Raw genomic sequence first — 26260 nt, forward strand, 5'->3', positions numbered from 1 at the left:
TGTTAGAGAATTACATATGAATCACATGCATGTGTTGAAATAGGCCGAGTAAGGCTTAGTTGAGGTCGTGGTCCCTGGACCCTAGTTCAACAAGGCCGTAAGACATATATAATATTAAATGTATAGGATGGGTTATGGTTATGATCCAGAAAACCATTTTTGGGTTTTGTTGTGGGGAGGTGATTGTACAATTAGTCACAACTCTTTCCCTTCAGAGGTGACCTTACGAATAAATGTCACTCTCCTCTGTAGGTGTTCATATGAGTTTAGAAGTCTATATGAGAAATTAAAAACAAGAGTTTGCTCTCTGGTTTTTTTGTAGTAGAAAAAAAACATGTTTTGAAAAGTAAAAAAAAATTATTGTTTAAACCCGGTATGCACTTAAGGGTGTGTTCAAATACCTTAAGGAAAAAATTTGTTCGTACGCCTCAACTCAGCTTGTTCGAACCTGTGTTAATCTATTTTCGCTTTTTCTATTTCATACAGGTAAACGCTTTTGACATAAGATTATATTATCTTGTGATTTTTTTATTTTTTTGGGTAGATATTCCCTTGTGATTTTGTATCTTATTGCTGCACTCTTTCTTAGATTTTTTTTTTAAGTGAAGATTTTGATTTGGAAGTAAAATGACATTTAATAGCCCATTCAGTAATGATTTGTAACTAATTGTTCCATGGTGTGAAGTAACCATTATTACCATTTCCACACAATCATTCATCTGATATCACTTCTTGCAACAAAACAAAACCCTTTTTCATGTAAAACTATTGTTTTAGACTATAATAGAATGAACAAAATCGCCTTTGGAACATACAAGGGACCTGTTTATGGATATACTAGAAATTAGAAGAGTGATACCATAGAAAAGTGGACAAAAGTAGGATTGGTGTAGCCATCCACAATTACTCTAACCATTAGTTGAACAGATTTATATCATTTTATTCCACAGATTTTATTGAAAATAACACAACCCTTTTTGTCTACTTATTTTATTTCATCAAACAAACAGTGTTTAGAGATTGTTTGGCAAATTATCAAGAACAGAAGAAGAAGAAGAATCTCATTAAACTTGGGTTTATCAACCAAAGAGAGTTAGATTGGACAATCGTAGAAGTATTGTGGAACATCCATTGAGCCATGCATCCAACACAACAGATCACACTATGACCAAAAAGGAAATTCTATTTCTTGAATAGACACATGCTTAACAAATGCAGAATATAATGTGTATAGTGAAACCAACACTTGTATGGTCTGAAGATGTCAACAACCAAGCACTAAACAATTCCCAAGCACGAATTTGCTACTTGCAACATTAGGCTACAACTCTTAAAAATGGTACTGCTTGTTTCTTGTTTTGGTGAATGCCACCCTTACTAGCTTGAAAAAGTGATCAAAAACTAATATGACTTTTCGGAAAAAAGAATACAAAATCAAAAGAAAGAAAATATGTGTGAAAGATGTATAGAACAATGCAGTAATAATATACAAATTGGCATTGGGCAGTCAGTCTTATTGCCTAAATGCACCTAAGTTCCATCTGTAGATTTTCAATTCAAAGCTCAAATGGTGGAATCCGCTGTTTGAGTCGCAAAAAATGACTGCTCTGTGAAATTGGCCTTCGAAGATCACATATAAGAAAAATTGACATCTCCATTGGGTGTAGAATAGAGAGAGGATGAAAGGCCTGGAATCTTTGGCAAACCAGTGGCAGTATCAGTGCCTGGGCTAGAATTTGAGCTTCGAGATGCCACATCAGATTCAACTTCTTCTAGCGTCTGGAACAGTCAATGTCAAAAATCACTTCATGAAAGCATTGAGAGGGGGGTATACTAAGAAACTGGCAGTACTAGCTCAAATGTTCCTTATTTTATCAAAGCTATTTAGGCAGATAATTATTTTATGAAAGCTACTTAGGCAGCACAACTGCATTACAGCATAAGTGGGTACTCAGTCAACACATCATTCAAGGACACCATCAGCATCTAGGCAAAATCAACCCAACCAAGCTGACAATGAACATTGTCTCCTTTGATACCCAAAAGAAATTTTGTGGATTAATGGTTGGGACAATTCCTTCATTTGAAATCATGGCATATGAAGTCTTGGCAGGGCTCTTCATTAGGTTAATTCACCATAATGACATAATGGACCAGCTCAATGATCTTACTGATGATTTTCTATAATTATTTTATGTACTAACCTGAAGCGCTTGTTGCAGAACCTGGAAAATTTCTCGAGTGCGTTTTCTTTTAATCACAACTTCTTCATGTTCCTGAAGCATCTCCTCAAAGAGGTTCTCTCTGCATGTATTAATATGATCAAGATGTGAGGCTCCATTTCAGTAGACGTTATGTATCATACAGAGAAAGTAAAGACTTTATTGTTTCTTCATCCTAAGCAATCTTTGTGGTTGCACTACACACACAGTCTCAGCCATTTAATTGGTCAAAAGCTGGGCAATTGGAGTGCACCTTGAAACTATAAAAATTAAAAAAATGAACATCATTGAAATGAAGTGATATATATGACATACCTATAAAGTTTTCTTATGAAAGTACTAAGAAGGCCCTTCTTTGTATGGTTGACCTAAGGCACACAAACATCCCAAAAATGGATATTAGTACCCTAGTAATAAACGTGCATATTTTTTGTGGGTCTTTTTTTCTTTCTTCTTTTCCTCTTGGTGGGGTGGGGAGGAAGTTGTGGAAAGTTACCAGAAAATGCATTATTGCTTTTGGAATGTAGTCTTCAATGTTTTTCCTGACAATGTTATAATATGACCTCAAAAGTAATTTAGTAACCTCTATTTCAACTGTTTCTTCTTCCGACTGAGCATCCAACGGTCTTAAGATGGCTGGGGGCTGAAATGATAGCAGCAAAGAAATAGCTATGTGCATGTAACAGAAAAGAAGACAGGTACAGTAAAAAGTAAACAACGTCAAAAGACAACATTGTACCTCTCTCAGCTGGATTATGGATGATACATGTTCAAGTTCAGCATCATGAAAGGATTCGCTAAAAGGTTTGCTTGCTGCACTTTCTCCTGATGGCATTCGAGATGTGCTGCCTCCAATTATTGAAGAAATACCCCAAGGCCTTCCAACTGTATTGCCTGTTAAAGTGTGGAGTAACTCATACTCATGAATAAAGCTCCAAAATATTTCTTTTTACAAACATCAGTCACCAGGAAATTCATGCAGAATATGACAAGCCGACAAAGCATATAATGAATACATCCACTACTAAATCTTCCGACTTCTACAATAGTAAATACTAGTCATGGCATAGGGTGTAAGGGAAGTATGTGATACACATAAAATGAACTTTGCACAATCCTACTTGAACTTGTAGAGAAAAGGTGAACCAACTGAAAAAAATGACAACTATCAAGTATCAATTGTTTCTTTTTTCTGCAATAGGTACTCCAATCTGATTGTGGGAAAAAGCTAGATAAGATGGTCAGGATCAACCATACATACTGGACTTTTGAAAGAAGAATTTTAGGTCATGAATCCAAATACAGAGTAGAGAAAAGTCCAATGTGTTTCAAAAAAATTTGAAATTTTGAAACATGAACACGCAATAAGAAAACTATAATAACTATTTTCTTCTTTCCTCTTAGTTTCCACTCTAAAGGTTCCATTATGTTTATTGATGTTCAATTATTGTCCCCTGAAGTTTCAAGCCAAAAGATCGATGTTTGCAACTGAATGCCCCATTGAAACATCAGCCAGAACATCCAGAGTTTCAGTCGATCTCAAAAACTATTCCCAGCCTGTGATAGAAGACTGTGGTATGGCCTCGAAAAACATGACAACTACATATACCTTTTTAATCAGATTGGGAACTTATGATCATCATAGGAGGAAGTATAAAATTAAGTATAGAGGTGAAGGGATTGGTGCAATCATGGGTTCCAAAAACCCAGTTTGGATCATTCATGGGCCTATCCAAATGAATAAACCCAATTATAAGCAAGCAAGGCAGTATTCTAATTGAATAGAAATTTTGGGTATGGTAATTAAACAGGAGAAGAAATACAATGATAATTGGAAAATAACGATGGGGAGGAGGGGGCTTGGAACTGGGGATGAAAATAAAATAAGGGGCAAAAAGGATACAGAAGATGAAGGGGGGAATTAGTTATAAAGAAGATGAACCTTAAGGGCATATTAATAAAAAGGTCTTCATCTTCAACTCACGTCGGAGCAGGAGTACTAGCAGTAAGCAGGTCCCATTTATGGCCTCCGGCTGAGGAAAAAAAGAGAGGCAGAGATAGTTCAAAGCCCTATGGAATCCCCGAGCAAGCAACCAGTGGACTCAGCAACCTAATGACCAAGAAAAAGATGCTGAAATTGGATCTTGTGGACGAGTAAATCTAAGATAAGGTTACAGACTGAAGTTCTTACCGCAGATAGATTGTAATTTAACCAACAAAGGTGCTAGGTTGCCTGTAGTTAAGCTCCTATGTCTGAGTCTAAACCAATTTAGTTCTATTAAACTTGAGTAAAAAGTTTGGAACCTTTTCACCATAGAACAGAGTAGTCCAGATATAATAAATACACAATTAGTATAGATACATCTATAAAGAGGGCCTCAAGAGAGTAACAGCAGGAAAGGGAGGAGAATAGAAATCGAGAAAGATGGTCCAATCTCATACAAGATGTTTGCCCAGAAAAAATAAAGGAAAACAAAGAAGGATATAAGTGAAGAGAAATCCAGGAGACAACAAAGATTAAAGAAGGGACAACTTCAAACAGCAAGAGAACGAAGGAACAGAGAAAGAAAACATGTAATACTTGGAAGGGAGAGGAAGTAGAAGAAACAAAGAACACAGAACCAGGCAACTACTATGCAATACAAATTTCTTTTCAATCTATTCCGGCTTCCATCATATTACATTGTAAATTTAAAGGAAAGTGCTTAACATAGTAATGTAATATAACCCAGAATGAAAAACTAACAAACCATGCATTATCCAAATACACAATCCCTTCCTCCTTCCTTCATTTCCCACGGTCATATACTATCTGAGCAGACTCATTTCATTTCTCAGCACTTTGAACCACATTTCTTTTCAACCTTGCTATACTATTTAGAGAAATATATCAAGACAACTACATGGTACTACATATAATAGGTAGTTCCTTGACCAATAGCTCCTACGGGAAGAAGTTCCATGCATGATCTACTGCAATTACCCAATTCCAGTCACATACTATGACTAGCTGATAAGCTTGGGATTAAAAAATAATAATAATAAATAAATAAATTCTGATACATTGCTCAAAATTTACTCACAAGGAGCAACCAAACAAACCAGAGATGACTGGAGATCATAAACTCACCAGATGATATTGGTTTATCATTATTCAATTGAGGCTGAGTTCCCTGTTACCAGCCAACAGTAAGCAATAGTAAGAAGAAATTATTTTCCTGAAGAACGATGCTGGAGCAAATTCAAAGTACAATGAAATTGAAGGTTTGATGCCAACAGAAAACAGATGCAATTGAGCCTTCTTATTCTTCCCATGTCCCACAGGAGCATGAGGCTGTTGTCTTAGCATGTGAATTTTAACATACAGCTCAACATCTGCCTATTAACAACCAAAGAAAAAGAAGTAAAACCATTATATACCAATAGGTATCCACAATACTGATCCTCGCCTTTGTCACTCTTTTGCTTTCTTTCTTATTTAATTATTTTCGAAGGGGGCGACGTTTGTCTCAGCACTCAGGGAAACATTAACCCCGAGTGAAGAAATCAAACTAGCAGCAAACAACTCAGGCAGTATCCACTTTCAATGCATCATATTACCACATACCTAAGATATGTTGGGGAAAGCTTCTTGGGGTCCTGTTTTTGGAAGCCAGAGGCAAGCTACAGAATTCAAAAAGGCAATGTCCAACGAAATCATTCCATTTAAAATATTTACCATCTGAAGCACAAGGGACCAGGAGGTGCGTTTTCTCAAGCTTCTACTGCAAACTAACTAATTTTATTAGACGTGTTTTGAACCTGCATGAGCCTGAGAACCTGAATTCTAGAGCTATCTGAAGCTACCATGAACCTAGAATCCCTGGAGTTGCAGATTGCACATTGCACATTATGAGGTTCAAAAGGAGCTAAGAAATGCATGGTGAAGATTGTCAGAAGAGAAACAAATAGTGTAGTGCTTGTTTGTTTCCTCTTTCATTCAACAATGATCAAATGTTGTAGTCTTCAAATCTTAAGAGTGTATTTATCACGTCACCCAAACAAGGGTTTTTTAGGACATACTGCTCTTGTGTATAAATCCATATCCAGTATCCCATCATCCAAGGCATTCTAGTCATGCATGCTATGGTGTCATCTTTATGAGCCATCTCATTGTAGATGAGGGATTATGAGTTGGTTTTCGCACATCTATGTTTTCTTCCTCTCTTGTTTATATTCTCTCTTTTTTTTTTTTTTAAAATAATAATAAAATAAAATAAAAAAAGAAAAAAAGAGAGGAAATTCCCTTTGTTTCAAACCCAAAATAAGAATCCACACTCATTTTTTAAATTTTTTGTGGATCATTCTTCCGCTTTTAAACTTTTTTTGTACTCATCCTCACAAAAATAAACATGCTTATACGTTCACCTTTCCAATAAGCAAACAAAAAAACAGAAACTAGCAAGAACCTCAAGTATTAAGTAGAATGCTAGAGCACGAAAGATAAAAAGAGGGTTTGAAAATATGCCTGTTCTGCCGAAATTCCATTTGGAACAGATTTTGCAAAAATTGCTCGAGATTTCTGCCCCTTCACTGACCCAGTTGACTTTTCCATATCCATACCATCCTAAAACCATGTCAAAAGCGATGAGAAGAAAAGTACTTTCAGTGAAAGAGCTGGAAAACCATCATTGAAAATTTAGTGTAATTCCAGCCATCATATAAATACTAGTGATTGTCATCCAAAACTATCCTTGTACCTTTGTCCTGACTGAAGGGGTCATGGATGCCTTTGATGATCTCAGCTGTTGTACTGCATGCTCTACAGCGTTGCTTCCACCAATGAAATTTGGATGTGATGTATTAACGTAGTCCATCTAAATGACAAATGATGTTGCTGCTTAGTGCCATAAACAAACAATGCTTGCATAAAAATTAATACCTTCCACCAAATATCTTCTTATTGTTGATGACGTGGTGGTATTAATACAAAGTTCCAGTATCAAACTTGATCCAAAACAAAAATGGAAAAAAAAAGAAAACCACAACGCTGAGGTCAAACTTTTTTCCAATAAAGCAAGTCGATTTGGATTAACAAAAAAGCAGAATACATAACAAAAGTACTTTGGAAAATTACAAAGGTTTAAATACTTCATCTCAGAGGTAGATCCTGAGAATCAATAAGCCTGAAGGTCTTCCATGGGAACGGTGAACTGGAGAAGTATAAGGGGTAAATCTGCTAAATTTCTAATAAGATTTTATGTGCCTTTTTCATCACTTCTACATGCTTTTGTTTAATCTGCGACCTGAAGTTGCATCACCAGGTCCCCTAGAACCCATAGGGAAATATGGACCACGATGTTACATCCCAGCAAAGAAAGAAACAAATCTATGAACTCAATTTTACAAATAGACCTGGGATACATACATAATGGACTTTGGACACGGTTTTATTGTAATAAGCCAGTAAGCCACTTTAGCGGGCCTAAAATAAGGGTGGGTTCTACAAAAACAGGATTTACTTTTTCATTCAGATTAAGTTGGGTATTATTTAGAATAGTTTCGTTAGTCTTTCATCAGTCATTAAGTAACTAGCGTGATTACTGTGCAGGTAAGCTGTTTCTAGCTATGTAAGGGTCTTTCGAAGCACGTCCCTTGGCAATAGGAGGTTGTAAGGGATCCCCAAAAAGAAGGCCGGGGGGAAGAAAGCCTATGTTGATCATACTACCACAGCATCACAGCATATAAATATGTTTTCTCCAAAAAACCTGATTCGTCAAATAACTTCCATGAAACTTTTTTGCAATTAGATGAGGCACAAAACCAGCTTTCCAACAAAGCCAAGATAATTTGATTTAACACATATTGAAGAATTTATTTCCGGTCTGTGTGCGAATGATGTCAATATCGCTCTCAATGAAATTATCTGTTTAGATACCAAAACAAACGAATATCTTCCCACTCTTCTGGTTTTCAGCAATGTTTCACCATAACAAGATTCATGGAATTTTACGATTTGAGAAAAACCTCATCGTTAGAAAGTTGGAACCTACTAGTGAAAATCCAATCTTTTTTTTTTTTGGGGGGGGGGTTGAATTTTTTTTCCTCTTCGAATTTGATTTTTTCTAATTATCATTGGATTCAAATCAAGGGTATTTACTTTGTCCCAACTAAATTAGGTCGGCTACATGGATTCTCACCTTCCAAGCAGCTCTGTTTTAGGCCATACTAGATATAAGGCCTAAGTTATGCATATCCTTTACGGGGCTATTTTGCCGAGTTCCTTAGAGAGAGTTTCTCACCACTTCTTTTAATATTATCTTAGGTTTGCTCCTAGCTCTTCTAATTCCTTCAATCTGGATTAAATCACTTCTCTGTACAAAGGCATTTACAGGCCTCCGTTGAACATAGTCGTGCATGTCAAACGACTTTCTCATAGCTTATCATTTACTTGAGCTACCCTCAGACCAGCTCTAATGTGATCATCCCTTATATTATTCCTCCTAGTTCTGCCACTCATCCATCTTAGCATCCTCAATTCTACTACACTGTGTTTACCTATATGATGCTTCTTAACAGCTCAACTCTTTGAACCATTACCATAGTTGGTCGTACAACGGACCTATAGAATTTTCCTTTGAACTTTAAAGGAATATATTGATCAAACAAAACCTCGGATGCACCTTTCCACTTCATCCACCCTAATTTAATTATTTGGGAAACATCATCCTCTATATCACCATTTTTACCTATGATTGAGCCAAGGTACCTGAAATAATTGATTTATGGAATCTCATTTTCATCAAGTTTCACCACCCCATCATCCGTCCAATTATGACCAAAATTACACACTAGATATTTTGTCTCCGTTCTACTTAATTTAAAGCCTTTTGATTCTAAGGTTGTTCTGAATAATTATAACATGGTATATTAATCCCTACTTGTGTCTCATCTATCAAAACTATATCATCAACAAAAAGCATATACCAAGGAACCTTAAACCTAATGAGATGTGTGAGAGCAAATATATTGCCCAATCATTTAGAACCATAAATTTATGAAATATATGTATTCAATTTTTCAAACATTTTGTGGCCTTTAGAATCAATAGCATACTTGCCAGATTCTGAATGGCAATTAGTTGGTAGCCCTAGCCTGTTTATCTACTTCCTCTTCTATCTCTTCTACATCATTGAAGCAATTCATTGTCAGACTTTTTAACTCTATCACCTTGTGGCTGCACTTAGATCTCCTTTCGAGTTCAATACTTGAAATCTAGTTATTCTAACATATTATGGTTTCAATGTGCATTTCTACTCTCAGGTCCATACTGCTGTTTAAGAACCATATATGCCTATACTTTAATTGAGCTCGGTTTCACAGTTGAAGTCAAAATCTACTTCTTTAATGACTGGTTTACCTAGCTGAATCTGATTATCTCAGTTCATTGTTGTTCTTTTAACTTCATCCTTAACTGAATTCCATCTTAACTTCTCTAAGAACTCCCAGAAATTCTGCAGTTTTGGGATTTCCTAATTGGAGTAGATTCTCATAAGATCTAACCACCAGGACTGGACCCAATTCATTAACATTCTTGACCTGTTGGAGTGACCCTTTGGCCCACAGTTTGAAGGCCATAAGATCTGTTCTGCTCAAGAGTTTTAACTTACTGAAGTTTTCGAAATCTGATTGATGCTGGTCCAGGCCCTGGTGAGGGCTCTGAGATTTGGTGTCCAGCAGTTAGAAGCTCCAAGGTACATTTGTAATCCTCAGTATTTTACATTTAGTAGTTTCAAATCCAGTAAATTTCAGCTGGGTAAGTTTTAATTTCAGTAGCATTACCCCCCCCCCCAACCCAAAAAGAAGAAGAAGAAAAAAACTACCCTAACAATTATAAAAAGTCTTAATTATGTTATGAAATTCTCCAGCTTTGCTGCCAATTCTTGTAATCTCTTTACAGTTCTGAGTTAGAACAATGTCACAGCTATGGTAACGTAACTCCAAGGTTTTGATACAAAAGTTCATGATGAAGACAAGCTGAAATCTTTTGGTTAAGGGTTTGGACTTCAGCCACTCCAGTGCATCTACAGCTTCATACAAGGTTCCCCATCCAACTATCTGTCAACCAACATCCCTCTCCCCCTTCTCTTATCACCCCTATTTTTCTTGAATTTTTGGACCTCCCAAGACACCCAGAATTCAAGTTCAAATCTAAACCAATCTAACCACCAACCTTGAGGAACATCTTTCTCCCAAGCCTAGTGGCCTAAGATCCCAATTTGAACCCACTTTGACAAGCCAATTTCAAGATATAATATCATGTTGAAATTTCTGTACCCCTGACAACCCTGCAAACAAGAAACCCCATATCTTCAATTTAGCCATCCAAATCCAACCAAACTTGGAGGATCATGTTGCTATATCCTTACCTACATTCTCTCCAAGTTTCAGCCCATTCTGATAAATTCTTGACATGAAAAATTGAGAACCAAACTTGATAACCAACCAGACAAATCCTCTCAAACTTTAATAGTATTATCCGCACCATACATGATAGAACCCCCATTCTATCCAAGTTTCACCCTATTCTGAACCCCTAGATCATACAAACACGTCACTTGTATCCTTGTTTCTTCCCAATTTCAAGGAATCTCCCTTTTGCCTTGAAACTTAACCTAGTTTTGTTGAAACTCAACCTAACCCTCCCACATGAAATTTATTGGCAGTTCAATAGAAGATCATCCTTAACTTCAGCCACAAATCCACTGACCCCATAGCACAAAACACACCCCATAAGCCCTAACTTCCCATAAGTTAGTCCTGATGAAGATCTTGGCAGAACTCGCTCCTAGTTGGTCATATATCAATCTAGGCTACATCACCAATTCTCATTCAGTCTTCCTTGAGCCTAAAATTTTGGGTTTCTAACAACTATATTCTATTAGGACGTCAAAAACCTCGTTAGTCCCTTCAAGAATTTTCTCTGATCTGGGCAACTTCTGTTAAGTAATTATCATCTTCCAGAAGCAAATTCCATTTTTTTGGCTCATAGAATATCCATGAAATGGCTTACATGGGAACTGGAAGTCTGGAACTAATCCAAAACCAATGCAAAATCAGCTTTGAAAAGTATACATGGTCATGTAAGCACACGGTATGGTGTCCGTATATGCAGAACATATAATTCTAAGGTTTACCACTTAGGCAATGCAAGGAGAAGACTTACAGGTATGCCCAAATCAAGATCTGAGGGCCTGATGCATGGATTAAGAATGAGGAACAACAAAGAAATAACAAATAAGTCAATTTGTCTGAAATGAGGCTATTTACTGAACCTTTTTAAATTCTATTCCAAGTTTCTTTTATTTGATGAAACTAAAAACCTAACACCATGACCTGGACAATACATTACAACAACAACAACAACAATAAGCCTTTTCCCAACCAAATAGCGTCGGCTACATGGATTCTTGCCCTCCAATTAGTTTTGTTTGAGGTCACGCTAGATACAAGGCCTAAGCTATGCAAATCATTTCTCACTACTTCTCTTAAGGTTATCTTAGGTTTGCCCCTAGCTCTCCTAGTTCCTTCAATTTGGATTATATCACACAGTACAGTGAATCATAAAATTATTAAAAGTCCATTAATTTGTGCCAAATCAGGCTGTCCATAAATCTGAGAAACATCCTGAAGATATCAGTGTTGTCCAGGTTTTTCAAAGGCATAGTGTTCACTAGCTATGATTTACTGTTTTTAGACTTCCAGATGTTAGCTATAATCCCTTTCTTTTCTGAGAAAGACTTTCATAATATACAGCTAGTTACCTCCATCTCAATAATGTTTCCTATCATTCTCTCAGCCGGTTTTACACCATCACGCAAAAACTTTCCCAGTACTTCGTCCACACGCTTCCGCAGAACTGGGAACCGCTGCATTTCAATTGACTCACAACCACGACCAATCTACAAGAAATACAGAACAACTCATCAGTTATTATAAAATAGATTACTCGAACAGGAGACGGGAAGACCATGTCAAATAAAACTGCAAAATAACTTCTTGGAAATCGGGTTGTGAGGAGCAATAGTGTCACAAACTCACAAACAGAACCCATTTTCTTCACCTTTATCAGTTCATCATAGACAAAACGTAAGCATTGAAGGCTGGGTTCTAATAACCGAGAAATCTGTCTTCTAATCAAAACTTCAAATGGGACCTGGTACAAAAGTCCAGAACTGATCAACACAGAGAGACATTTGAATAATGCACTTCCAGAAGTCATTTCAAGGTACCGGGTAAGAGAGCATCATAGATATCTTGCTGCTCACCTCTGGCACAAATAAAGCGCTTCTAGCTCCAGTGGCATTTTGGATAGCTGTTCTGATGTCTTCATCAGTCAGACCATCACAAGGATCCACTTCCTGCAAGAAAAATAACAGTAACATTTTTCGACACAATGCCTAGAATCAACTGTCGATAAACCAAGACTAGGAAGTAAAAATATGGTTAAATTATAATATCATTTGAAGAAAGAAAAAAAGTAGAAGGTGAATTATACATCTTCTTTTCCACCGAAAAAAGAGCTAAGAGAAATTGTAAAGATTTAGGATGGTGTCCAGCATCCTGATCATGGACCACAATAAACAGAGACACTTCTCTACTCCCACCCATAGATCTTCATCTTGGATTTGATAGGGTACCAGTACAAAACCATGGGTTGGAACATCTATGCTTCTATTAAAAATATTCCTGTGAGCTTTGCCCATTTTAAGGAAATAGTTGAAATAAAATAAATTGAAATTTTTTTAAGGCATATTATAATCCCAAGGTAAATAAGGAAAAAAAAAGTAGTTAACTAGTATATGATTCAGCAAATACAATTAATTAAGAATCCAATAGCAAGGACAGGAATGGTAAGACCCACTACACACCTCCAAGCTCTTTACAAACAGAGACTGAAATATGAAGTGGATTCTGGCTCCCCCAGACAACTCTGTAGTTGACATGTGCTGATAATTTCCATCCACCCAGGAAGAAAACGCTATAGTAAAAAGGAAAAAAAGAAGGGGAGATAAGCATGACATTAGGAGAAACGAATAACATGGCTAAAAAAGTACACATAGTTTTATGAAAAGAAGTTTAGACGGGAAAGCAAGAAAATCCACAACTATAAGGGACATTGGAGTTCACACTAGTTGTTGACAAAAACCAGAGATCAGTTATTCCCAATCATCTACAACATGTCATAATTTGTAGGAGTCAACTCATCTCTGAAGTATATTTTGTTTAACAATAAAATAAAGAATTTTTTACGTGTGGGTCCCTTTATTGGATCATAAACTAATTTTAGGTTCATTTAGTGCAATATATTACGTGTGGGTCCTAACTAGACTAACATCGATAGCCACGTTAAATGTATTCAAATTTCAAACGTGGAGGGACCAAAATACCCTCAGTTTGTTTAATACAATGTGTTATGACTAAAATACCCTTTAGTTATTCACAATAATATATTTTTAAAACCATATATTAATTAACGCTTAATGACCAAAATACCCCCCATAACAGATCTTACTTTCTTTCTATGCCAACGTTCCTATTACCTTTCGAGACGGAACAACGATTACTTGTAGTAGCGATCGAGAGAGCGATAATTTAAGTGAATTCAGATGGAATCTGCAGCATGAAACAGTGGATAGAGATCCAAAAACTGATGACTGCTTCTCTGCTTTCGATCAAATGGAGTTGGATGAGAAGTCGTATTTGCCAGGAAGTCTTAATTCACAGTCACAGCAGGGTGATGGTTTCAATCTTGTCCTAGCCAGGCTGTAGTTCCTTCGGGATCTGTATCATTGTTTCTGAATTCAACAAAGCCCATAAACCAATTGTAGTCACCTGTCACAGCCAACTCATCCTTATTGCCGACAGCGTCCTGCAAGGCAAGAAATGCACCGCGTTTAGATCTTGAAGCTAATTATCAATCTTGCCGGTGGTGTTTGGTCAGAACCTGACCCAATCACTTCAGCCCTTCAGCCCTTCAGCCCTTCAAGACTCCAATGTCATTAGTGCCATTGATTGGCCGAATGATGGAAGCTAAAATCTTGCAACATCAGAGTAGAGCAATCCTTTTTCCTTTGTGGGATATAGCACCGATTATTCATGAATATTCTTCAATTCAATCACTTTCGCAGATTGCAGAATCAGAGCCTCAACAACTTGTTTGTTTATTTTAAGGTTCTGAAATGTGTTTTCCTCTTCTCCTTTGAAGGACTATGTGGAGGATTATGAGATAAACAAACCATTCCAAGCCATTGGGGCTCTGGGTTTCAGGGTGGATGCAGTTAGCCCGGGGAAGAAGAAAGGGGACAAGTGTGTGATGACCACATCAATGAACTAGAGGGAGATCATGTTTGCTGCAAGAGGTTGCGATGCATCATCCCCTTTGAATGAGACGTTGATTCTTCAAGCTCTAAGGGAAGAACCACCAGAGAATTGACTGGATCGGACAAAAAACTCCCTAAGATAGCATGAGTGGTCTTAGTCGAAACTGAAATCCAATTTTCAAGCTTCAATAGGGAAATCCTCCGTTTTCTCTCAAATTTGTATAATCTCTCAACAATCCAAATGATTTCAGTATTGATTGCATCAGCCATTATTGAGGCAGGAATTGCTTTAATTATTTATTTATTTCCCCCTTCCTTTCCAAATCTCTCTACTAAAAAACTACTAGCTTACTCGCCGGAACAACGGCACCGGATGCTGTTAATTGGTCTTCAATGGGAGAGTCTATCTCATTGGAGATGGAAGTGATGGCAGTAGGACAGTGGATAATAAAATAATGATTAAAAAGATAATTTAGGTTTAAGCATAAATTAATATATGGTTTTAAAAAGAGATAATTTTAGTCATTAACGTTAATTAATATATGCTTTAAAATATATATATACACACACATTGTGAATGACTAAAGGGTATTATAGTCACAATATATTGTATTAAACAACCTGATGGATATTTTGGTCCCTCCAAGTTTGAAATTTGAATACACTTAAACAGTGGTTAACGGTGTTAGTCTTATTGGAATTCACACATAATATATTGCACTAAAGGGACCCAACATTAGTTTATGATCTACTACGGGGATCCACATGTAAAAAACTCTAAAATAGAAATAACATTGTAAAAAGAGAATTTAGTTACAAGTCATGTCAGCTGCAAATTTAGTTAATCATTACTAAGCAGCACACATTGAAACAAGAACAATAAGACGTTTTCATGCAACTAATCCAGACAAAAACCACAAAAAATGAACAGCAGACAAAAATCATCGAGCTATAAAACTAAGCTGTCTAAAAACATAAACTAGTGAGCCGAAAGGGGGCACAATTAGACCATAATCACCATAACTGACCATCAGATTTTTCCTATGCAACATAAGAAGTCAACTCAACTGCAATTTCCCTTCCTTTTTCTTTTTTTGGCAAATCATGTCCTTTTATTTATTAATTGACAAGCAGAATGATAACTTCAAGGGAAAAAAGGACCAGAATATGGATTTGGCTAACAATGTAGTACAGAAAATCTGGAAGGCACTAACTGAAAAACAGAATTCTTCCTTTTCAATTAACTACAATAATAATAAGAAGAAGAAGAATCACACAAATTACACCCATCTCACAACTCAAATTTCATTCCAAACCATCAACAAAAGTGTCTAAAAAATAACTCAAGTGTGAGAGATTATCATATAAAAATTGTAATTTTGGAAATTCATTCGATTATCATGTTTTGAGCCCCCTCCCAGATTTGGGGCTTGAAATATTAATAATAATTAGGTTATGTGTCCTCTCTCACATGGATCCACCCATGTCTGCCATGTGGCAAGTTTGGTATTTGAATCATCTCATCAGCTCAAACACCCAGGTGAATGTTAAGGATTACCATAGTCTAGCCCTAGTTCTGTTATAAAGAGTGAAGTGACAATCCATACATGTTCCAAATCATACAAGACTCTCCTAGGACTGTAATTCTCATAGAAGAATAATCTGACACAAATATTAGAAACTGGAAAAGATAGTGATAGAATATAAAAAAAACAAATAATTTAGATAAAACATAAATGCAACTTACCTTCACAATATCTTGTCAGAATGTTTAACAGAACTGCCTCTTGCTCTGCCTAATCATTGAAGACATTAAAGAAAAGGAAAAGGGAAAAAAAAAGAACTCAGAAATTTGACAGAACAGATATTCCTTCATGCGTGTCTATATACATTCTTATGCTTTTATGCATGTATTTCTACTGGTCAATGAAAAATATTTAAGCACAGGAATAGACATTCTGTATTTTTACAAGGTCTTGTCCTATCAGCCATTAGTCATTCTGGTCAGAAACATGATATGGAGATTCCGTCAGACAAAATAGAGATTTCTTTATGCACAGAGCTTTTAGGCCATCTGCCTCATGGAGTCCACCTGTACTGAACATCACTTGTGACATTGCCCCTTTAGTTAAGAAGCGAAGAAATTTTAACATGTCATAGAAAAAGGCATTGATCCTTCCAGATATAGACACTCTTTAACCTTGAAGCAACAAGGAGAACTCATGGAGTCCAACACCGGTACTGTAATGAACATAACTCATTACTGTGACCCTCTCTTTAGTTGACAAGCAAACAAATTTTATCATGTCATAAAATAGACATCGATCCTCCAGATATAGATACTCTTTAAACTTGAAGCAATAAGGAGGATGGCAAAGAATGTATTATTATAGTAGAAAAGTTACAGAATCTATTAGTTTCAAATTCCATGATGCCAGTTGTTAAAGAGCTATGTGTTCATGCAAAGTTAACATGGTATTCTTGAGTCAAAAGTAAAGTCTGCCAAATATCAAATTGCATTACAAGCACAAGTAACAGATATGGAAAACATATCACAATATTTATCTTGTCAGATCAAGATAGAACTTACTTTTGATTCAATGAATTCTCCACAAGCATGTAGCTCTTTTACAACAGAAACCATTTGAGATTTCAGCTCAGCCTTTAATTCTGGAAGGGCTGCTCTAATATGCTCTTCTAAAATCTGAAAAAGAAAATCATCACCAGGTTCAGCCACATGTACAATATCCTTCCCAAATACCACATGTACTGCACTGTTTCTCACTTTCTCTATGCCCCCAAAAGTTCACCCTCTTTTTTCCTTTAACATGCATTAATGACCCATTTTCAGCATACAACCTCACTGCAACAGGTATTACTCTTACCACAGCAGCATACCTTGCCGGCTTCCCAGTGCAACCTCATCAGAAAACTGAACCTTGGTGAACATGACAAATATTTGGAAATGATTTTTAGCATATAGAAGATAACTTTATGTTAGTACATGTTGTGAGGATGGAATAGGTAAATTGGTAATAAGCACGTATCATCTTTCTAGGCTTCATGTGCTAGTAAGGTGTATTATATAATCTGGCATTTCTATTCACCAGTCAGTAAATATAGCGGAGAGATATTTACTCCTCCCCAAGGCTGTTCATTTGCAAATATTGTCTTATCTTTTTCTCCTCAGCAAGATCCCGGTAACATCTCAGATATCTCAGAAGTTTATTGTAACTTTATCCTACTAAAATCTGGCTTTTCACCAAGAGAATTACCTCAACAGGGCAAGATCTCACCCCTTATTTGCTTTCTTTGAGGGAGCAAGTTGCACATTGAGATATTTATGTCCATAGTTGATTCAGCCACACCTCTGATACCATTCTGATGCAGCCTTAGATTGAAAGGTTCTATTACCAAACAATGCTGCCAAGAGATTCAAAGGAACCAACTTTATTTTATTTTATTATTTTTTTTGGACAAGGGTGGAGAGAACTAGAGCAAAATTATGGTTTGCTTTTTTAGGGTTTTAAAGCTAGGAATACACTGAAACTAGGTTCGAGTACATACAGTGATGTGTTTTTCTATTTTTTTAGGGGGAGGGGTATATAGTCCAAAATTAGGGCTAAAACGAATGATATAAGTGTGCATTTCTGAAATCAGGGTTTTTGGGAAAATCTTGGGCTCGATGGAGTAGAGGGTTTAGAGCTGAAACTTGGATGAACTGATGAAGTAGGAGGGTTAAGATGGTTTCCACCAAAAATAAACAGATTTTGAAGGTGGGAAAGTAGGAAACGGATAACCTAAAATCTGCAGACTTTTTAGATTTTAAGTGAAATTAGGGTTGAGGAGATTCTAGGTTTTAGCAGATAGAAAGGGATGGCATTTAGGTCGAAAGTGATATACCCCTAGATTGAGTAAGATCAACAAGGGGGCCAACCTTCCAATCAATTCAAAAGGTTAGGATTTGGGCTTTTTGGGATTTTGGGACAGTTCTTGGGGTACACAAGAACATAGAATATAGTAATTGGATGGGATGAAACTAGGAGATAACTTAGGTAATGATATATAGGGATGACCCCTAATGTTTGGAACAGTTTTAAACAGTTGCATTTTCTTTAAACCTGAATTTGAAATTTGGATTTCTGGGGGAGTATGAAAATAGAGAGAAAAAAGGGGAAACAGGGTTTGGAATTAGAGGATTAGAAGAAGAATTGGATTTGGAATCGGTGATAATTCAACTTAAATTTGCTGAAAATCTTCAACTTGAATGATAGAAAAAGCTCTTGGGAAAGAAAAGAAAAGAAATCACATAAGAGTAGAGAGAAAAAAGGAGGAGAGAAAAAGATGGGGTTTTTTGGGGGAGAGAAGATATGGTCATGCAGCCATGTTATGCCATTGCACCTCAATAGTAACAATAGACAAAACTCAAAATTCAATTCATCACTCATCTGAGTAGTTACATCTATATTTAGAGCAACATAAAATAATATAGTTTTCAAACTCAAACTAGGTCTCAAAATTAGAAACAGACTACGAAATAGAATAGGATTATTGTTCACATGAACAATAAACTTTAGGACTACCAAGAAAAATAACTGTCTACTTATTAGATACCCTAATCAAACTCAAACACTCAACTACTAATTTTCGTGCATCCACTTCCAACCTTGGGGGAGGGAAGCCACAATAAGAATAGGTGAAGTTTGCTGTCTCCAAAACTATCATTGGACATCAGAAGGGTTCTTCATTGTCATAACTGCCAGTTTTTACTTTTCTCTTTTGTCTTAATCAGTATTAAGAAAGAAAGAAAAAAATGATACTGTTTATGGAGTTTTTTTATTTATCATTTTTTTTAGGGACAAAGTAGAACCACATTATTTAAACACAATCCTAAGAAAAATACAAAGAACAACACAAGTAAAACCAACCTGATTCAACTTCTTTGCCAACTGAGGAATGCCACAGCAATCAGAAATACCATGGTATACCTGTTATGGATGGACAGCATTCAACAGTGTTATGTTTAGTTGCAAACCAAGACTACACAGGAAGTAACAAGTTCAAGGTGGTCATTTGGTAAGAGGAAATTACAGGACGATTACGAAAGAAATTCTCTTCATAGATTAGTGCTTCTGCAATACTCCTGTTTTGGTTAATGTCCTATGACAGCAAACAAAAATTATGTCAACTTGATGGAGAAAAAGAACAAGGACTGTATTCTAATTCACTGTATCTAATTTTCCTCTGGAACTGAGGAAAAACATGAAAGTGAATTGCAAATAATTTTATGAATAGAAATGACCAGAGCAATTAAATCTTAGTTTGTGTACTACCACCCAGCTAGTCAAACCAGTGGGCCCAAGATTGATCTTAGAACTTACTTTTCAATGAAACCTGTAGACTTTGTCAATGAAAAAGACAGAATTAGAGATTTAGATTATTGGATTTCTAATCAACCATGCATTGGAAGTCCATATTTTTAGTTAACATTATTACAGATTCACTTTATTTGCAGAATATTAACAGGTTGTCTTAGTCCCTTTTACCTAGAAATGTACTCAATTAAGGAAAGGACAGACACCTTGTCCCTAACTTCCTATGATCATCACACAACATGCCCTCCAAAATCGGGGATTCCAGACACAGCCTCATGGGCGTTGAGTGCACATACAGCGCATTCATACTCCAGGATCACTAAAGAGTCTCTCATGTTCAATGTTCTCAGCCAATCACTGACATAAGTTCTTTGTGTATCTATGTCAATCTGATAGAAACGGCATCAATGATATTGCTTTGAACTGTTGATTTCTCAGTCTAGTTTACTGGATGTGCTACAGGACAAAAAGGGAGTTTAAACTGATAGGGACCCTGACTTTCTGATGCAGGACAACTAACATGGAACTAGGACCAAGTGAACCAGTAATGGACCAGGCTAGCACAAGCCAGCCCATTTTGTTTCAGATGGTCTTTAGAAGACCAAAAAGAGGCCAAAAAACACTGTTTGTGTGAATGGTGTCACAGCCCATTATGTGGCATATCAGGAATGTTCTATAGAGGATTTGTCAGACCCAAGATCAGATTACATGAAGGTTTTATTCTTGGGAGATTTAGGATCTTAGTTTAGTATCTATTTTGGTAGTTTCTATTTTAGTTTTTTATGCATGTTGCTAAAATATAAAATGAAGTAGTTTCCATTTCCATAAGATTCTATTGTCACCAATATTAGGAAATTAGTTTCCATTTCAATATACTAAATTTCTAACTCTTATAAAGCTTTAGCCAAGCTATAAATAGGCCCTTACACTGCAATAGGAAGAAAAAGAAGAAAAAAAAGAGACTTTTGGAGGAAGGAAAAAAAAAAGACGAATTTAAGCTTTAGCATTGGGCTTTTGCACCCCCCCCCCCCCCAAACTCTCCCCTCTTCTCTTCTTCTTCTTATGAGTGTTCTCATTCATCCCCTTCTTCAAGTCTAATTCTTCTCAGATTTTCCTTTCTTTCCCCTATCTTCTTTGATCTTCTTTCTTCTCTATTCCATCCCTCATTATTTCTTCTTTTCTTGTTAAAGGTAGCAAGGCTGTGTTAATACTGCAAAGCAGGAGAGGAGTGAAGCCACTTGACTAAAAATGAGAGGGAAGGGATCAAAACACTCACTTGACGGAATACCTGAATGTCGACGCCCATGGTAACGTTAGCTGCGTGTGGCAGTAGTTGTTTTACACACGCCTTATAATCAATTCCATGACATATTTTTGCGGAATTACTGATATTGAATTAATATGATTAAATTGTGGTTTATAACTCTTTTTAGGAGTTTTTGGAATTAATTTAACCATTAAAATCTCCATACCATTGTTAATGACATCAATTAATATTATATAATGTTTGCATTAGGTAAGACACCTAAGAGGATCCTACCTCTTCCCATAGCATATAAGGACACTAGGCCTTGTCAAGGCCACTAGCCATTGGATTTGTAATCCCAAAAGCACGCTAGTTAGGAAGCCACTCTAAGAAGGCAATCCAGGTTATAAAAGAGGAGGGGAGCACCTAATGAAATTTACTGCCCTCTCTCACCTCTCTCGATTTCTCTCTCTAGTCTCTACTAGATTTCTTACAGGATCGTGATTGGGATTTTTCAGACCACAGAGTGTCACTTTGATACTGATGAACATGGCATTTTTGTGAGTAAGTTATTGGATTACTCAATTGAGGAAGAGTTGGTATCACATGGAGGAACCATAGTAGTGGTTCAAAGATAACTGGTTGCCTCCCTGATATGAACCAAATTCTACGGTTTAATTGTTGGAAATATGCCCTAGAAATATGCCCTAGAATCGAGCTCACTCCAGGATCCACTTTCTTGAGAACCAGCAGCCTTATAGGGCAGAGAATGCCTTTGGTGGTAGGTGTTTGGGATGGTTTTAGGGTTCACAAGGGTTAAGCAAAGGCCTAGAAGAATTCGGCCAGGATTAGGGTTCTAAACTTGAAACATTGCTGGAATGTTAATTTCAGATCTGAATTTATGTCTTACGGTTAGGTTTGAGGAATTTTAGGGTCGAATTGAAAGATATTAAGGTTCAGCTGCTGCTGTTTTGTATTCTCAGAACTGAATTTTAATGTTAGGGTTTAGAAAATAGGATCTTTGGGTTTCGGTTAGGCTATGAATGGGGCTTTTGTTGCTGTTTTATAATTTCAGGTTTCCTAATGGGTATGGATTTACTTTTGAGGTTTCCTACTTGGAGTAGGACTCTTACGGAAGTCAACTAGGGTTAGGACTTGGAAGGAAGTAGAGTAGGTATAGGAGATGTTAATCCTAAGTAGGTTTGGAGTATGATTCAGGGATTCAGGGTTTAGGTCTAGAGGTTGAAAATGAATTGCAAAAATTTAACGAAGAAGATGAAGTGCAGGATTTTAAAACCTAATGGATGAAGACCTTTTCATGAAAGTAGGACTGATCCATTCCCCCCCCCCCCCCCCCCCAAAAAAAAAAAAAAAACAAAAAAAGAGTAGGGGTAGGTGTGATCCTTTTGGCAAGGGGTAGGGTGGATTGGGGATGGGAAACTAGGAGTTTACAGGGGAGGGGGGAGTAAGCAGCGTCTGTAGGGAAGAGGAAAGGGGCTGCGGGTGCTTGTGGGGGCTAGGGGAGAGAGAAGGTCTGGGAAGGGGCTGGGGGTGTGCTGTTCTTACTTGGGAATGAAAGAAAGCTGCGGGAGTTGAAGAATTACAGGTGTAGCTTGAAGACACTGGCTGAAATCACTCTCACAAGGCTACCGCAGACCTCCCACGGAAGCCCATGATTTTGTTTCCTACTCTAAATCAATAATTTTATCCATCAATTCAACTTGCAAATACAGAGGTTGGAGGCTTCATTTATAGCCTCTAAAAAGTAAAAGAAAACAAACTAGGACTCAATTTAGGAAACCAACTTGGCTTCATATGAACACTTTAATTCTAAGCATGACTCTGACTTGACAAAAGATTCTAATGCAAACAAGGATTCTATCATATCTCACTCTAGAAGGGTCCAATTTGGAATCTAGGAGTAGATATGGCCTATGGGACCCTAACAAGAAGCAGGCTGAAACTAGGGGATTCCCAAACAACCTAGGAATCATACTCCTAATAAGGACTCTTCAATAACTCACAAACTAATGACTCAAATACGAAAATACGAAAATGAAAATAGAGCTAGGTCCTAATAACATGCTGGACCCAATGACATTTTGACCTTGGACTTCACGAAAATGTTCAAAATGAACAAAATACCCCTGGTTCAATTAGACACTTAATCATTGTCGATTGGTGGGTGAGGAATCGAATGATTTCAAAGATAATTACTAACAAATTGGTTCCTTAATAATGCAGTATGGCTAAATATAAGCCTCTTAGGTTACTAGGTGAGGAATCAAATGATTTCAAATATAAACTACTAACAATTGGTTCCTTAATAGTGCAATACGGCTAATATAAGCCCCTTTACTAGGCTAAGGAATGGGCCTCAAGAATCCCTTACAAGCCTACGTTACATGCACAGATGGCATCAAATGACAAGGGTACACATTCCCATCCTCAAAAAAAATATATTTTTTTATTTTTGGTTATATCCCATTAAACTTTCTCATATAGATAATAAAGTTTTGAGGTGTCCAATAGAAAAAGGATATGGCCATTCATCTTCAAAATAACAAAATGATGAGATTGGATTTACCATACACTGACCAATCTTCTAAGTTGGAAGACTACATTTTATGGTTGTTAAACTAGGGGAGAAAAAAATCCAAAAACATATGGAAGAACTTTTATCCTGTTCTCCTATTTCCTTCCATTTCTTTCATTGTCTATTTCACTGGCACCCATTCCCATGATTGAAATTTCAACTCACTTCATGAACAGCTCCCTTCTTTGGGCCACCCTGAAGTTACTTTTTCCAATCAATTTTATGTAGGTATATATGGTGGAGTTCAAAACTGGATTTTGAGGACTATCATGATTTCAGAAGGTTGAGTTTATGTAAGGTTGATATGTTTTCTAAATTTAACATTTTTGTATTGTTGGTTCTGACTAGCATATGCTTCTAATAAACATCCATTGCCAATGACCCAAAGAAAACAGCTGCACCAAGAAGAAAAGAACTTAAAATACTTCTAAAATGGTTTACCTCCTGACTGCGATTCACAACCCCAATGTAACCAAGGCGAAGCGGAACCACTTTACCGAGCAAAAACTTGCGAGCATCCGTACCTCTATCCATGATATCCAACTGTAGCCAAATAAAATTGATACTTCTATGTGATGCTCATGCACAAAGAGGTGAAAGAAAGAATTGCATCTTCTTCTAAAGAAAATGAAATAACCTTTGTGATCACACCTATGGTTCGCAAACCTGGAAATAATTTCATTGTCAGTGGTGCAAAGTGGCGAGAAGACCAAGGTAACATGAAGCATATATTCCGTGTAATAATTCAAATAGAAGCTAGTTAGAATATGTGGATAGTAAGACTAGGACCTGAAGTAAACCGAACGCAATAAAACATTTAATGTGAAACCTACCAGCAGGATCAGCAGTTCTTGCCATCTGTAGCGCATCTGAGGTTGCCAAGTCAGAATTGGCAGGAGAAACAGCCAGTATTATACAAGTTTCATGCTTGATATAAGACATTATCATGGTCCTAATTCTTGCTTCAATATCAGTAGGCTGATCACCAACTGGGACCTTAGTAATCCCGGGTAAATCAACCAGTGTTACATTAAGGACATTAGGAGAGGATATCTTGAGACGAATCTGCTTATCTGATACACCCCTGTTCACTCCCGCTTCCCTTTCGGTCTCAGCCTGCACTATTCGATAACTAACTTCAAATAACTTCTCAAATAAGACGTGTTTCCAGAGTGAGAAAATCAGTTATAGAATAAAATTCAGAACCTGAAGAAGACTACCGATAGCCAAACCAAGAAAATTACTAACTCGACCTGAATTTCGCGGCGAATGGCAGAAAAATCATAGAAGCGCTTCCTGGGCAAATGCAAAAACTCTCCCCACTCCCTTCTGTCATCATTTTCGGATCGAATTGTCCGCTGCTCCAGCTGCAAAACCAGTGGTCTCCTTGTGCAGATGTCTGCACCACGTGGAAGAAAATCCCTTCCAACAAGAGCCTCGAGAACACTAGATTTACCACTACTCTGGCTCCCAACAACTGCAACCTGCGGCAATTTGATTTTCGCCAATCCCCCTAACGGTGCAAAGATATCCTGCAATCTATTGATGATTGGAATCACAGAAGAACCGATGGATACAACGTTCGAATTTGGTGGAGAAGAAGGAGCTTCTTCCATTGGATCAAACGTGTCTTCCATCAGATTAAACCCAGAAAATGAAGAGAGTTAGGGTTTAGATATGGGGTTCAACTGTTACGAATTGGGAGCAACTAAAGGAGAGAAGTTTGAGAGCGAATCGTTCAGCTCTGGTTTCAGAGTTTGGATTCGGAGGTCACAAGAGAAACGTGGGAGCACCGAATACGGAAGCAGAACCTGGAAGCTTGGAGCCGAAGAGAGTAGGCCCCAACGTGGGACCTCACTGTGACCTGTAAGCAACGGTGAACCACAAGAGAAAGTTTCGGGTTTTTTCTTGCAGCACACGAATTTTCTAATTTTTTTTTCACTTTTTCTTTTTTTTGGGGTAAAATATTTTCCCCTTAAGAAGAAGAGAAACGAACCAGACTGTCCTTTTGGACCTGGTTACAAAGGAAACTTACATGTTAGGGCCACTCTGGTATTAATAATAATAATAAAACCCTCATAATAGAAAGATCTAATTTTTGCACAAAATCACTTTAAAAGTCCAATTCAAGTAGGGGGTGTAAATGGATCGGATTCTGATCGGATAGTGGTAATACCATATCCACATCCTATTATATCTGGACGAATTCGGATAATACTCTATCAGTTTTCGGACGGATTCAGATGATAATCGGATAATTATTTTCTTAAATACATTCTTTTAAATGGGTATGAATAGAGATTAAATACAAGTTTTCTACTACCCTGTTGATATCTTTATCATTTTATTTGTGACCGTTAGGTTTGGAATTTTAGAATTTAGTAACTTTGGTATTTGTTTTAGTAAAGAATCTAAAAAAATAATCACATATCTCAAGTAAAAGGTCTATAAAAATAAGA

General features: G+C 36.9%; 2 protein-coding genes across 2 annotated transcripts; one reads left to right on the forward strand and one right to left on the reverse strand.

Annotated features, from left to right (window-relative positions):
• Positions 1-802: 802 nt before the first annotated feature.
• LOC149018370 (dynamin-related protein 3A-like) lies at positions 803-25639 on the reverse strand. The gene is made up of 20 exons (XM_089152653.1): positions 25055-25639; positions 24635-24917; positions 24439-24467; positions 24243-24344; positions 19676-19744; positions 19513-19572; positions 17175-17288; positions 16332-16380; positions 13133-13242; positions 12530-12622; positions 12325-12417; positions 12026-12163; positions 6962-7078; positions 6730-6828; positions 5353-5395; positions 2962-3116; positions 2719-2865; positions 2538-2590; positions 2205-2304; positions 803-1779 (listed from the first exon to the last, which is right to left on the reverse strand). The coding sequence occupies exons 1-20, from the start codon at positions 25436-25438 to the stop codon at positions 1630-1632; spliced, it is 2388 nt and encodes a 795-aa protein (XP_089008779.1). The 5' UTR covers positions 25439-25639; the 3' UTR covers positions 803-1629.
• Positions 13303-14598, forward strand: LOC149018371 (protein DJ-1 homolog D-like). Its single transcript, XM_089152829.1, has 4 exons — positions 13303-13314; positions 14023-14156; positions 14393-14423; positions 14470-14598. Exons 1-4 carry the CDS (start codon positions 13303-13305, stop codon positions 14596-14598), a joined length of 306 nt encoding a protein of 101 aa, XP_089008955.1.
• Positions 25640-26260: the final 621 nt, after the last annotated feature.

The sequence above is a fragment of the Hakea prostrata genome, chromosome 4 (assembly GCF_041222555.1).
Source record: "Hakea prostrata isolate BN-2017 chromosome 4, UWA_Hpros_2, whole genome shotgun sequence".
NCBI lineage: Eukaryota > Viridiplantae > Streptophyta > Magnoliopsida > Proteales > Proteaceae > Hakea > Hakea prostrata.

Bases quoted from the DNA above. Each gene is read 5' to 3' on its own strand.
- LOC149018371 (XM_089152829.1), top strand. The intron at 14,157-14,392 runs GTTTAGATCTTG...TCACTTTCGCAG, and splicing joins CAAGGCAAGAAATGCACCGC to ATTGCAGAATCAGAGCCTCA. The intron at 14,424-14,469 runs GTTTATTTTAAG...TCTCCTTTGAAG, and splicing joins AGAGCCTCAACAACTTGTTT to GACTATGTGGAGGATTATGA.
- LOC149018370 (XM_089152653.1), bottom strand. From the start codon at position 25,438: ATGGAAGACACGTTTGATCCAATGGAAGAAGCTCCTTCTTCTCCACCA. The intron at 24,468-24,634 runs GTAGGTTTCACA...AATTATTTCCAG, and splicing joins AAGAACTGCTGATCCTGCTG to GTTTGCGAACCATAGGTGTG. The intron at 12,623-13,132 runs GTGTGTAGTGGG...TTTTTCTTGCAG, and splicing joins TGTTTGTAAAGAGCTTGGAG to GAAGTGGATCCTTGTGATGG.